General features: G+C 44.9%; 1 protein-coding gene across 1 annotated transcript in view; it reads left to right on the top strand.

Moving 5' to 3' along the window:
* Window positions 1-6,503: 6,503 nt before the first annotated feature.
* LOC146172562 (nose resistant to fluoxetine protein 6-like) overlaps window positions 6,504-15,190 on the top strand; it is a 33,874-nt gene continuing 25,187 nt past the window's right edge. Inside the window, exons 1-2 of the mRNA XM_084585744.1 lie at window positions 6,504-6,642; window positions 14,173-14,384. Coding sequence (XP_084441870.1) covers window positions 6,519-6,642; window positions 14,173-14,384 — 336 coding nt within the window. The 5' untranslated portion in view covers window positions 6,504-6,518. The remainder of the gene's footprint in view (window positions 6,643-14,172; window positions 14,385-15,190) is intronic.

Below are 15,190 nucleotides of genomic sequence, written 5' to 3'. Positions count from 1 at the left end.
AGGCGCAGAATCGATTATATAACTGTATGTTAATTGTAGTGGGGCCTAAGCTAACACTGGAGTAAGGTTCATTATTTGGTAGTAGTTGGTCTTATTGTGTTTACACAACCGCTAAACGATTTTGAAGTTAACTGCGATTTTAACGTAGACAGCGCATGTGTTCATTGTATGCAATCAGTATCCACGGTATCAGGGTGAACGTGCTGCTCAAATGTAGTACGCCGTTAATTATCATCCTTGTAATGATTGAGCTTTGTATGGAGAAAATGATGTAGTACTGATGAAAGCTGCAGCGTTTGAGCTCTATATGCAGAGGGAAGGCATCGACACATCCTTAGCTTTGTAATATATGGCATGCTAAAGCATATGCATATAATGCATTTCGTGCATGAATACCTTCTTTAGGCCGAAAGTAACTGAATCGGCATGTACACAAAAGAAGCCAAATATTTTATCTTTTCTTCCTACATAGGCCAAGTAGTGCTGACAACACCACTGATCAGCAACGCTACTAATGCGCACATGCTACAACAACAAAAAGAGGGTTATGCAATCCCTAACCGCGTGCAGAGCAGGTGAAGAGTGACCCTCCCGCTTCCATCCCAGCGGGCCACGTTTTTGGGCCAGTCTTCCTCGGTTAACCACTCTCCCCCCTCCCACCGCGTTCCAATAGTTCAGTCTGTTGTAGGGCACAGTCGTTGACGCAAGACATAAAGAGAGCTTGGCCCTAGCATATGCAATTCTGGTTGTTGGGTGGTATAGAAAGTTTGGCGCCTTGGTCTCATCGGGGAAAAAAAAAGAAACTTGTCCTTCATAAAACTCTGTGATTGGCTGGAGAGATGTGACGCCACGAGATCAGAACGGTTCGGATTAGTTTGGGAAAAGTTACGTCACCAGTCACGAAGTGGCGTCACAAAGCAAGATTGGCTGGAACAAAGTGACACCTCCACGGAAGAGGCGAAAAATATACGTTTTTATGTGCTTTCATTGTGTCGTGTCCTCCTCGACGCATGTAGTCGTATTCAGAAGAAAGCTTAAACACCAACTAGATGAACCGTAGAAATGTTTGGTTATGGCAGGCACATGTGTAAATTTAAACAAACGGAACAAGGAAAGAGCGACATGAAAAGCGATGTAAATTCATAAGCAGCTTCTAATTTTATCGCACTGCCAGCAGGCATGATTACCTGTTCCTATGAATTTTGTGGCGTTGCTGTAGAGAGCACACATTGCTAGTCTACTCCGCTGGACTAAAAATTAGGCAGTGCAGAGAATTATGCGAAAGATAAGTAAAAGAAGTAAAAATCAGCGATCAAATCAAAGACCATTGCGACCGGAACAAGGCGACAGTACCAGTAAGCTAACGAGAGTATAGAAGGGAGAGAGAGCCCATGTACAATGAAAACAGTGCTAGTTGAGAAAAACGTATGAGCTTTAACATACTGTGAATTAGGAGTTTGTGGGTGTTAATGTGCTTAAATTCCAGAAGACTGCCATATGAGCTATCGAGTAGAAGCTGCAGGCGGTCGTATAACGAGGTTTCGAGGCCACCTGCGTCGATTTGACCTCGAGCACATTAGCACACTGTCTTCTCCAAAATAGATTCTGGTCATTAGAACAATAGGAATTCTCAAACACGCCCACGTAAGGATTTGAAACCATCTTAGGGGCGACAACGTGCGTTTAGCCGTATAAATCTGTTTTACATGTGCTTCTGATAGTCCTTTAAAGGAAGCTATCGCCCTAAAATTGAAGCAGCGATTCGTTCATGACGTTATTGGCGCGTTTTTTTTTTTTTTTTTGTAGATTTCGGAAGCTTAATCACTCGGTGCTGGGCGCGTTTGAAACGTCACAAAGCTTAAAATACACCCCTTCATTTTTATCTACTTTGTGAAACTTTTATAACAGACTTGGTCGCTTTCAGATTCGTTTTATGTTTATTTCTCGCTACTGTACGAGATCTCTGTGCAAAGAAAAGAGTTGCTTTACACCCGAGTTTTCTGCGGAAATAGGGAAATATAGCAGATACTTGTGGCATTGTGTTATTAAGGTATTCACAATTGGGGCATATTGACCATCCAGAATTGCTACATCTAAGAAGAGCAGAGAAAGAAATCCAAGCTGTGGCCCCTGACCGGCCAACACGCGCGCAAGCCGTCCACGTGCAGACTGAAGGGTCATACGCTAACGACATTTCTTTTTCTTTATAAAGACCATATAAGTGAACTGCTTCTCAAAATCATGCCATTTAAAGCCAGATGCAAAAAAGGTGCTGGTGTTATCATCAACGTGCTGCTTGGGGGCCGGAAAAAACGGAGAGAGACGCAGTTGACCAGAAATAAAAAAAGCACCTTCACGAACATGGAACAGTACTACAACATTGCTCTTCATGCTTCTCACCGAGATAAACGTGGCCATGAAAGTTCGAAAAAATATCAGGGATCCTTGGGTTTCACTGGTAAAAGCTCAAATTCGTTATGCACTCAAAAATAACAAGTCAACACAGGATTTTCCCGTATATTGCACAGCAGCGAGCGTAGATAGATCCCAAACAAGATAAGAGATAAATTATTCCATGCGCAAGAATGTTTGGCGTCGAACCATTGAAGGAAAAATAAAAGCCGTACAGAATGGCTAAGGGTGTTTGGATGCCAACCTGTGAAAGTAGTCTTGACCTGAACTTAGAGCGGAGCGTTTTGATAAATTCTTGTGGAGTAAGTTAGAATATGATGATAGTATTATTACTGGAAAAGAAGCTTGCATAATTTTTTTTCCTCTGTTCAATGAGCACATACTAACAAAAAAGCAAAACGATTCGGGATTACCTGTGTGCTTGTAGTAATTTATACACTTCAGTGATCAAACATCTTTAATGGCCTTGAAATCACAGGGAATATTATTGTCCAACGTTGATTCTACCTGGAATTTCCATAGACGCCCGGTTTTACAAACGCTGAAGTCACACGTGCTGCGAATCAGGAACAGTAAACATTGGACACTTGGTACCTGTAATGAGCGCGAAAGCTTCCCACACCGCGTAGAGAATAGATTGTGGGTGTCCGTTCAATTCGATCGAACCGACATGAGATGGAACTCCACAAAATCGAGCCTGAAGTCTTGTGGGCTCAACCCACCGACTTCTCGGAAGGCCACGCAGCAGCGATGATCCCCCACATGACGAGCCTGTGTGCACGATTCGTAAAATCCATTTAGCTAAGTGGAAACCAAGACGCCTTCGTTATGATTCCGATCACGCTTTCCTGGATCCGCGTCATCAGCGATGCGCTCATTGCTGAGGCAGTGTCTCCAGGGCAATCGACAAAGAATACCAGTCTTTCTTCAGTAGAGGTGGGGCTTTCTATCGGCCATGCAGCGCTTATTGAGAAATCAGCAAACTACGTTGCCTCTTTTTCGTACATTGTTTCCCCTAACGGCATGGAATTGCAGTTTTTCTTTTCTGATTTTATCTATTATTCGTTTGCATTTTGCGCTCAGGCCTATTGAACTGCGCTGAATGTTTTACTCAGCGCTGCTCAGTAGCTTCAAGTGGCACTGACCTGAGACATTGAGTTTTTTATTCTTATGCCACGGAATGACGGGCATAATTCAGCAACCACGAGACAGAGCAAGACGAAGAATGTCATACCTCCCCTTTTTTCCAACTTTTAGTTTTACTACTAGCAGTGATATAAATTTTCTCCAAATAAGTGGCGGACTTGGCTGTAGCTATGTCTCGCCGCATTAGCGTCAGATTTGTACATGCCAGTATCGCCCTTCCGTCCCCAAGCAACGGGAATATCAGCTCTATCAGGAAAGAGCAGGAGAAAAAACAAATGCTGGGCATCAAAATTTGGTAGAGAAACAAAAGGCGTACCATATTAACGCACACTTCTTAATACTGGAGGCAGTAGTTAGACTATGTGCTTAAAAATGCTCTATTTCGAGTGTTCCTTCGGGTGGCCGTGACTTCCGTGTGCCGCTCCTCCCGGGAAACGAGGCGGCAGTGATGAGGACTGAGAGGTCCTCCTTAGTGGATGAAGCTCGCAAATATCCGTCTTTGCATTTGCTTTATGTTTCTCAAGAACTAAAATGCTGAAGTACGCTGAGGCAATCAAAAATTTCTACCTTGTCGAACTACAAACCGTAATACAATACGATGCGCCTTGCAAGGCCCCATAGAGCCCCGCTTTATCCCGTTCTGCTGTCTACATTTGTATATATACATTTGCGAAAAGACATTCCTTATGAACGCATTTGAGAATGTACAGCCTTGTACAAAAGGGGAGAGACCATGCGTTTTGACAAAACTGCACGCTAGCTTTTTCTGACTGCGAAGCGGTTATGTCTTAGTTTTGCCTAAGGTAGCCTCACTAATATGCTTGCTGTCTTGCTCAAGCAAATTCTTATTGTTCACCTTTTTATACAAACAAATTAAGTGTAGCGGTTCACGTGTCTCTGTAAGTTTACTTTTGTGTCTTTTGTGTGTAACCAAACATTCCCCAAAATGCGTTTGAATCATCTGTTGCAGCGCTGAGGCGCGCGCACTTGTTTAATGAATAAAGAGCGTCTGCAAAGGCCGCTTTGGTAGCCATGGAGGCGCAGATAATTAGTGATTTGACATTTTTTGTGCCGTTGTTATTACCTAGCGTACGCAGCAAATAAATTGTGGTTAGGTCATTTTGTCATATTGTCAAGGTAATATTGAAAATATGGAAGGCTATTCAGACAGGGGTGGTAGTTATGGCTAAAGATTATATTGCAATTGTATTCCCATTACACTCATATTAATAATCTTTCATTCGTGATAATATCAATGAAGTCTAAGGCACCACTACCTCAGGAATGAGCCAGTCGGCGTAGAGGCCGGTAATATAGCCCAATATTGGAATGAAAACACGTTATAAAATCAGATTATGTGAAATGCTTTTCTTCCTCCGGCATTTGTGCAGTACTCTGTACGTGGCCCTGTAGAGCGCTCGAAAAACCCCTGTGACACTAAAAGAAGCTGAACTTTTAACAAGTTGTCGGCTGCAGAAAATGATGGTGCTAGACGGAAGGAGCACATAGGCATACAGTTTACCCTGGCAAACTCAGTTCGCGAGCAAATTACCCAATGCTTATCTCTCTTTATTCTGCAGTACGTACACGAGCTTTTTTAACCAGGATGGTTGTCAAGAAATGTGTTTGCAGTGCGGAATATTGTTGTGTGAAGCAAAAGAATTGCTTTACAGCACGTTTAAATGCAAATATCTTTCAGCTTTTCTTTCGTCGCTTTTTTGCAAGGAGTCATAGCTGCGACCTTCCAAATCAGTGTCGGTGCACTTTCGTGACGTTTATCTAGGCTTCATAAACAGCATTCCTACATTAATGAGAATGCACACGTGCTCGGCCTGTGAATGATCACTTCCCTCTCCCTCTCTCTGCATGGCGTAGGCGCACACATGTGAAGGTGACACGGGTGGACGTGCTGGCCTATCCCTCTCTTATCTATGTCAGCGACATAGTACCTACTCCCTCTCTGACGCAAATACCCGCTTTCGCAAACTTGTCCGTAATACCCCCAGGTTTTGCATCTATGCAAAAAGCAAGACTGAAGAATGAAGAAGGGGGAGGAGGTTTCCTTCTGCAACCTAGGTGGCTCTAGGGCAACTGCAACCTTGGCGACTCAAAACGGCAGCTCGCACTATTACGACGCGAATTCAGTGCTACACGCGACGAAGGAAGGAGGGCGGTTCGAGGCACAGTATCGGTTTTCACTTCTTAAGACTTTGCCTCAGTGTGATAATTAGCTAGTTGTCGAACGATTTACTTTGGTACTCTCCTAAGCAGCATCTGCACTTGCGGCAGGACATTTTCGGTTTTCTTTCTTTCCGTAGAGCCTTGTGGCTTAATACGATATATTCTGTGTAGCCTTAACAGCCTACCCCTAGCGCCACTGCGCACAGCGCATGCTGCTTTCTACACAACAGAGAGGTTGCACACAGTGCATCTGGTCAAAAATGATCTCTCTGACTATTTTTCTCTGCGCATTGCATCTGTTCTTTACTGTGTGCTGTGCTCAGGCACCGACACATGCTAGCGTCCATGCGAAGGTGCCTGTCGACGTGGAGACGAAGACCAACATTGTTGATTCATCTACAGTCTCCGCAATTCCAACGCATTTTGAAACCACAAATGTCCTTTCTGAGCTTCTGCCTGGCAGAGAGATGACAACTCCGAAAGGAAGACCGACAGGCGATATGCCAGTATTTGGTGGTGCGCAAACATCCGGAGAAGAGAGGGCTGTGGTTCCAGCGGCCCCAACGAGCGCAGGGGTGTCGCAGACGGAGTCCATGACCACCTCTGCCTTGAAAGCGTCCTCCGATATAGAAAACTCATCTTTGAGAAGCTTGGCAAAGCATAGCCTCATAGCGACCTCGACTGAGCTCCTGCCTACAGAGGCAACGACGGCGGCTGCCACCAGGCCACAAACAAGGTCCAGATTCCTCGAAAGTATTCGCGGCCTCGTCAAGCAACTGATGAACACCGCAGGCGACCGTCTCTACCAAACGTTGATGGTGGCAAACGTATCTGCGGCTTGCACCCGCGGCACGCTTGAGTTTATGAGCGCCATCCAAGAGCTTGAGCCATGGGCGATAAGACGTGAGTATGCTACAGATCGAACAAGTGCCTTCTTAACAATTCACGCGTGCTAAAACAGTGTGCTGTTGGTAAAATAAGGTCCTTGTCTAGTGCCCTATTTTTCCCAACTCTTCTTGGATATATGAAACAAAAAGGCGCTCGGAGATATTTTGGGATGTTTCTTTAATAAATTAAACAAACGTCTCAAAATAATGCATATAAAGTTTAATGTGAAAATGCCGTTCATATGTGCTTTGACCGCGTATCGAAGGATCTTACAATGATTGCGACCAACGTGAGATAATTAGGATCAACCACACTGCACAGCACATAAGTTTTTTAGCATTTCGTCCCATTCCGAGTCGGCCCGCTGGGGCTGGGGTTCGATAATGTGGCTCAAAATGTAGCTTTTTTTTTTTTCGCCTTCAAAACTTTCAACACCCGCGCACCTTGCTCTGTACGGATGCTGAAAATGTTGAACGCGAATCGAATATAAGCATTTACTATTTGTGTTAGATTCGAAGGTTGATCTTCAAATCTTTTTCGAATTTTGTAAAAGGGCATGTATTTGATGCCTACCATACAGCCGAGATGGCATTCCCAAAAGTTAGCTTTTGGTTCACTGACTACGCTTGACAAGATGCCCCTACGAAGTCTTACTAGCGATATGGCGACTAGGAACCCGATATTAGGGGAATTCATTGATAATTGGTAGATTTTTATGATTGATTGTCACTTCGTGTGGAGGTTTAACCACTCAGTTAACTCCCTGATAACCAGGATCATAACTATTTGCGAAGCGAGAAAACCAAACGAGGTTCTGCTTCCTGAAAAGAAAAAAAAAATTCCTAAGGCGTACGTTACTCAGGTGCCGGAATCAACATCGCAATATAGGAATTGGACTACGTCTTGCTATAGCTCCTGATGATGAAGCGATTTATTAAATTTAGGCCCTATATTCGGCAACCTCTCTCTGTTTCCGACCGCCGCAGTTTCCGGCTCTTACTGCTGTTTGCCCTTTATTATTAAATTAGTTATTAGTCATTTATATCAAAAGCATTCATCATAATCTCTGATGGCTCCCTTATTATGAATGAACTCGAAGGGGGGAATTCTGATAAACAACGGACTAATGATATCCTCCTGCGCCTTTCGTATAAATAACAAGGACATGAAAGCAGAGATAAGCAGAGCCTTTGAATGGCGCAATACTCCATTTACATAATATACGGGAGAATTACCTGGTAAAGAAAGTGAGGAGACCTTACCTATCCTCTTCCCGTTAGACCTATCTCATGTCAGGGAACATTATTTGAATGATTGTTAACCCTTGCGCTGTTGTCGTTACTATCTCTTCGATTAGAGAGAGCGAAGTTTTCGTTTTCGATAAAAGGTACAACGATCCAAACTGTACGACTACCGCTCCTTCACATGTACACCGTATACATAGAGATTTGACTTGGTTTATGGAGTTTGGCGTCCCAAAACGACTCAGGTTGAGAGACGGCGCGGGGAAGGGCTTCGGAAAATTCGACCGCGTCGTGTTCTTTAACGTGAATTGACATCGCGCAGCCCACGGGTGCCTTGATTTTTGCCTCCATCGAAAAGCGGGCTCCGCGGCCGGGGTTTGATCAGACAGCCTTGGGCACGGCATTCGAGAGCCCTAACCACTGTACCACCAAGAGAGAGGGAGGGGGGGTAATTCACTAATTCATAGAGGGTTAGGACTTTCATCAAGACCTGTCGAAGTTGGTTTGGGTGATGGACGTGATTTCAATGCCCCAGCAGAACGCCTCTCATTTTGACACAAAGTCCTGAGCGGCCTTCGACCGAAAATGAGAACCGGGGTAGATACATGCACAGAAAAAAAAAAATAATAAACGTGTGTTTCTTTCCCGCATATCGGGCTTTATACAAAGCTTAATGTTCCCCAACACGTCCAGTTTTCAGTTCTGCCAACATTAGAGACCCTGCCCGCTGTTAACAGATTTGGGCTATGTCCTAATAAGCATGAACACTGACAGCTGTATGCCCAAGGAACTGATTTTATAACTAAAAAAAACGCCTATAACTAAAGAGGTTCTTAGCAAGAGTGGAAATTGAGGGGGATGCTCTGCACCCCTATTTGTTTCGCCGAGGACTATTCCTCAAGCCAACGCAGACCGCATCACTGCAGACAAGCAGAGTTTTCATAACAAAGCAACAGCTTCGGCAGGCTACCCGGCCCCCTCAGCCCTAGTGGGTGCCGAATAGAGAAAAACATCAGTGCAGAAAATTTTATGAAGAACAAATACGTCAATTCAGCTTTTATAGTACACAGACCATGTAAAAATTAAAACTTGATTTGTTGACGAAATCATTCATTCAAACAGCAAGCATTATTCAAGAAACTACTTTTCTCTTGTTTTGCGCACTCACTTTAAAAAACGTTAATAATGAGGATACGGGAATAATAGTCAGAATATCGACAAATAATCAGGTGGTGTAAACAATAATGCGTTAAGAGGAGATTTGTTTATTTTTGCAAACTACGAACTACAAGGCACGAGGATGCGCTTGAACATGTCCCGACATGTCCCTTCCCCCAACGTGGTGCTGGCTGTATACTGCATCTAGACCGCGAAGTTGCCAATGCTTACTGATCAGTCAGTCACAATAAACAAGAGCGAAAATAGCAGCGAAAGCAGAAAACGAATGTGCACAAAACTATCAAGAAATCATCGGCATATACACAAATCAGGAAATGAAACATTGCTTGACTTGGTTATGTGCGTCTGAGCTGCAATTCACTTGTCAACGCTGTGGCAGGTACTAAATATTTATAGAAACGTACAGCCCATGTAAGCAGAGAAAAGCTTTGAAATATAATTAAAGAAGCCGTAGCTACCTCTTGCTTGCATCATCATGCATTCAATTCCTGCGTCATGTGAGAAACCGATTCTTTCTTTTCGTGATAACGGTTCTTCTTCTTTTCCAACACTGGCCTCGCACATTATAGTTCTTTTATGGTTTATATTTATTTTCTTCGTAGTTTTCTATCACTGCTGTCTCCTTTCATTTACACCTTTATCTTTTGTCATCTTTGCTCCTTTACCGTGCACACATGCCCTTAAACTATTAAATTGTAGCAGGTTAGTATCACCCTATTCCGTCCTCTCTCTCCAGCTCTATATTGCTGCTGCACATACCTTTTAAAACACAGTTTATCGAATGAACAAACGCTGTCTTACATATTAAGCTGTATCGTCTTACGATCTGAGCTATATTTTGCTCAAGACTTCTGTGGTAAAGGAAAGATCCAGCCGATTTTATTTATTCGCCATCACCTCAGTTATAGCTTCCAAAGAGAGGAACATGACAGATAGCGTGTCCCAACAAGGCCATGCATCTGCTCAAAATTGCCACGCCGCAAGCATCACTTGAAGAATAGTGGCACAAGAATAACATAAACGGAACTAAAATTATATACTGCATACGTAACAAGAAGAGATGACGTCAGTGCGACTTATTCGCTGAATCAGAAACGAACACTGATTCGGCATTCCTAATAGAGTGCGCCAAAGCCGGGAACAACGCGCTCGACTAATGCCGTATAGTACCATGCCTAAATTCCCCATCCCGTTCTTCTTGCCAACCCAAAATGATGCAGGAAAGAGAACAAAAAAGTCTCTCCTCCGATTCATACATGCGCGTATTTACTTACATATATCAAGCTTTTTTTTACGTCAATTGAAGCTTTATGGAAAAGAAACTCACTTTCTGTTGCAAAGAGTCCTTACTAACTCGAGCACGCGATCCACATGTGTGCTTTGTATAAAGATGACTGACTCCACTCGCGGAACACACTTCGTTTCGACTGATGGCGGGTAGAAAGTTGCGGCTCGTTCTATCGTTATGAAGGCTATGTCCGTGTTTTGAGGCGTGGAGCTGATCAGTTCGTTGTTTATTGGGCCATTCGGCGCACTTTGTGTGTATTACCCCCGCAGCACTTAGTCAGTCTGCTCACATGTAAGGAGCTCTAATTGCCAGTTTGCATTGCCCCCTGTGTGTCATATTCGCATCCAAGTTACGTACGGCCTCCCTATCACTCGTTTCAAGTTCGACCCGTTTAGGGTGGCTCAAAAAGAATGGCTAATCGCAATTGAATGGATAAGTGTGACAACAAAGTATGTTGAAAGCAGAATGTATCTATCAGGACAGCACAACAGCCGCACTGTTTAGAGCGAACACTGATTGCAGTCATTTCAACTATGATACAGCGCCTTTCCGCAGTGCGCGGGAGGGATTCCGTATTCAAGTGTTTATGTATCGCTTGGAGGCAGCGTCTCATTCCTAGTGCTTCACAGTGGCGTCACACTAGGGTCACCGGCACCCGGTGTGGTGGCGTCCCCCCCCCCCCCCCTCCTCTCGCTCTTGGCGCACCAATAACTCACTTTTTCACAAAAAGAGGTATAGCTCGAGACGTTTTTCATTGCCTTCCATTTTGCCTCTCGTGCTTTGCGCTGTTAAGCCCCACTCCGCCTTTTTGTCTTTATGTACTCCTCCCCTCATTGCAGCATGACCGAGCATGACTGGAACAGACACATTTTGAAAAAGGCTTACCTTCCTGTGGTGTAGAACGGAAGAATTACGCGAAAAACGCAGAAAACAGAGAAACGCATTTGTGTTCCCGGTTCAGGCTCTGCAAAAAGAGGACATTTGATCATATTTAGACCTTTGGCTCTCAGGTTTCCAGTTTATTTCCTTTTAAGCCCAGTCACTAGGAGATAACTTGTGCTCCACAACCTAGATCCCACTCTGCAAATTACCGCATCGATTCGCGGAGCTAGCGCTTGTTTCTGAGGGGCCCTGTTGATATTTCTTGCGTTCGACTACGAGCAACAAGAGAGGACTCTGCTCTTCTACTGTGCAACCACTGCTCAGTGTTTTCCACCGTGTGCTCGCGGATCACCGTGACGACGACAAGGCGATGGGTCGAACTAGGACCAGCGTTGTGCGCGGCCCGGTGTGCGCAGCTTTTAGTCGTGTCGCATACCTTATCAGGCTCCCGAACCAGAAACATTCGACGGCGAGAGACATCCGAGAGACGAATACCGACATCCGATCGAGTGAGCGCCGCACAGGCTCAAATGCCGCCTGTGGCTGCAGCTGCAAGGTTCTTACAGTTCCTGAGCCATAAATGGTTCCGCCGAGCAGCGCCAGGGCGTTGCATACGGTGTTGGCAGCACTGAGTGTTCTGCGTGTGCTTTTTAGAGCCGAATTACGTTGGCTTGAACGGCGGATACATCTGCGCCACAGCTCCCATGGATAGCAAGAACGCTTCGTTGGATATAAATAAACAGCCTATTTTAAGCTTGGAATATATTTTGAATTTTTTGTGGGTCGGCACGATGCATGTAGCAAGATTGGTTATCCGCATTGTCGAAATGAGTTTAGGAGGAGGAGAGCGGACGCAGGGAATTGTAGAAGAGTAAAATACAGACGACTCAGAAATGGTGGGCAGGAATTGTGGTCCAGGCTTACACAAGAATATTGCCGAATGTCTTGGTATTATAAAGCCCCACGACAGTACTTCTACGCGAGATAAAGCATTTCTGCAGTAGTTTCGTCTAGCGTTACGCGGGTTGATGTGCAGCAGTCTTATGTTCCTCATCGCCCTCTTAGGGGCACGCGAACCAGGCATACCGTGCTCCAATATCGTTTCCCGCCGCTGTGTAGCGCCTTCACGTGTGCGCCGAGACGTGCATTTCGCGACCCCTGTGCGGACGTAAACCGCTTATGTTAAGGCTGTGGGTGGTTACCTTGCCTTGCAGTCAATACGAGACAATAAGCGCGGGTTAAGGTCCGAGTGCTGGCAGTAGCTGTCCTGCGCTGCCACCCCATCAATCCCTAGTTGAGCGCTGCTGGCTGCTCCCAAGGCATGTTCAAAATGAAAGCGCGCTTGACATGTCACGACCAGAAGGCCTCGCCATGCTTCAGCTTGGAGCGTTGGACTGCATGCGGTCGTTATAAGCGTGGTCTCAGATTGGGAGTTCCCAACGCCCCTTAGGCCTACAGTGTCCTCCAGCCCGTTCAAGTGCTTTCAATCAATCCGTTATACCACGCACAGCCTTCCACCGGCTCTCAACTGTGGCAGACATACAAAGCTGAAATACTCTTGCTGTGCATTCAGATTCATTTCACTTCCGACATCTCCATTCCGCCAACGTGGTGTTGGCTGTATACTGCATCTAGACCGGGAAGTTGCCAATGCTTACTGATGTCATACCAAGAAAATATATTTAGCTTCAAAACGGCCGTTTAGGGCTGGGTGACGCCAGGCGTCTTCGAGCTCAATTTTATGTCTTAGTTTGTCATTTTAATAATCGCCTTCTCTTGCTGAGAGATAAAAAATTGACACCCATACAATGCAGCAGATGAATTGCCTTGCCTATATTTTTCCTTCACTGCTCTTATTAAGACGCCTGAAATTTGGCAAAAGTCCCTGCATACTAATTTCTGTTTTGTGTTCTCTGTTTTAAGGCGAAAGCTTTTAATGGCTCATGCTGTCGTGGACAAAATGTGTCCCGCTTTTGCGGCGTTCTAATTGGCCGAGGCCGGATGACGTCATACAGGTATCGACCAATCACAGAGCGCCTCCACAGTATGCGTATATGGCCCTATGTCAATCAATGATCAATAACTCAATGATTATTGAAGTAATTAATTACAAATTGATAACTGGTAAGGTAATTCGTTAATTACTAACTAAAAGATAATTATTTATCTACTTATTTATTAATCAGGTAATTACCTATAAAATTATTTATTAAATAAATAATTACTAATTAGTGCCAGTTGCGCACCAAAATGCGCCACTCAGGCTTTCAACTTTCACTACTTTAGTCGCTAAAGTTCCTCGTACTTTTTTTTGTAGTGAGCCCATAATAATCAGAGACTTGTTACACTTCCTATTAGCGACAGGCATCCCACACATTTTCACCGTTTCACGGAGTAATTGGCTGCAATTTTTAACGTGGTTGTGCGCATTGAACATTTACTGAGCGGAACAGGTATGCATTATGTAGTACATACGTGAAAAAAAAAAATGCGGCGGGTAAACCACGCCATGTTGCCCCTCATCGACCTCGTGTGTGTGTTGGTTTCAGAATCAGTTACTGTGCAAGCTCGAAATTAGGGCTGCGAAAGTGTGCTTAGAAGTAACAGGGCTCAGTGACCTCTCGAATAAGCGGATACCATGCAGATCGCGCTATCCTCACCAGTGGTTGGAATCAACCGCTTTCATGCTAACATTGAAAGCACAAGGCAGGTCTAGGGCTGCAGTAATTTTGAAAAGAACAGAAGACACCACTTACCGAATCTGCGTAGCTGTTGCTCGATGAAACGCAATCTTCCCAACTTTCTGGACCTGCACAGGGCAGCGTGATATGAAGCCCCTTTCTCTGTGCATAAGAACTGCAGTGATAAAATAAATTCATTTCTTTGAGAGATAGAGTGAGTTTTTTTTGTATAATGTTTCTTTTTTATAACGTCTCCCTGATGTACGCCCAGTGTTTGACGCCACGGCCAAGTACCCGACAGGGTTCTTCCAGGCTACTGCGGCTGACCTGGGCGCTTACGACGAGTGCATCGAGACCGTGGTATGGAACAAAAACGGCTCCGAGAAAGTGCGTGGCCAGTATTGCAGCGTGCATCTTTCAGCGCTCGAAGGGGACAATTTCGTCGAGCAAGTTATTCCTGCTTTTGAGTTTTCCCACAAAAGGGTGAGCCTTTCTGGCTTCTGGCTATTTCATTTCCTCCTTTCATGCTCAATCCGTGCAAATAAACTTTTCGAAAATGAACGGTCGCTTCTGGCGCCACTGGAATACCGATTTTAGCTGAGGTACAATACGGTTTCTGCAAATACGGTTGTAAAACGCGGGCTACAAGAGTAGGAGAACCTGCACCTTTTCCGAAGAAACACCAAACCTTCGGAACTCGACCGGTACAAAGGCAGATGTGAGAAGGCAAGCATACTCTTAAAACGCAATAGCGTTAAATCTCTGTGCACCAGAAAATCTCGCGTCGGCTTTGTGAGCGAGAAATCGCGGTCCTGGCTGTGGCAGGTGACATCACCGTTTACTGCTGGTCGTCCAGTTGCGGTGCCACGAGATCGCACGACATGGCGACATGGCGGCCAACTCAGGCTTAGCCCCTAATATTGGGGGGTGACATCAGAAAATACCATGCCAAGAAGGACCCTCGGATCACAACTTAAACACGTTGCCGGAAAACCACGCCGGAACGCGCGGCCGTTCGGTTGGGTTAAAGCGGGCTTTTGTCTCTACGTCTGGTAGCCTTTCTATAATGTTGCCGCTTATGCCTGTATGCTAATCAGTATGTTCGACATAGCAGAAACACAGGTTAAAAAATAAATGATAATGCGAGTAACCAAGGGTCTACACGCAAAAGAGGATCCGTGAAGGGATGTTCCCAAAGATAGCCATTAATGCTCTCATGTCATAAGCCTAAAGGTGAGATCTACTGCGGCCCCGTTTCTATACACATTTTGTGGATGGCGCTTCTCGGG

Source organism: Amblyomma maculatum, unplaced genomic scaffold, assembly GCF_055883805.1.
Source record: "Amblyomma maculatum isolate TAMU_Amacu unplaced genomic scaffold, ASM5588380v1 scaffold_13, whole genome shotgun sequence".
Classification (NCBI taxonomy): Eukaryota; Metazoa; Arthropoda; class Arachnida; order Ixodida; family Ixodidae; genus Amblyomma; species Amblyomma maculatum.
The sequence above is the reverse complement of the archived record's forward strand: the minus strand, read 5'-3'. Positions and strand labels throughout refer to the sequence as shown.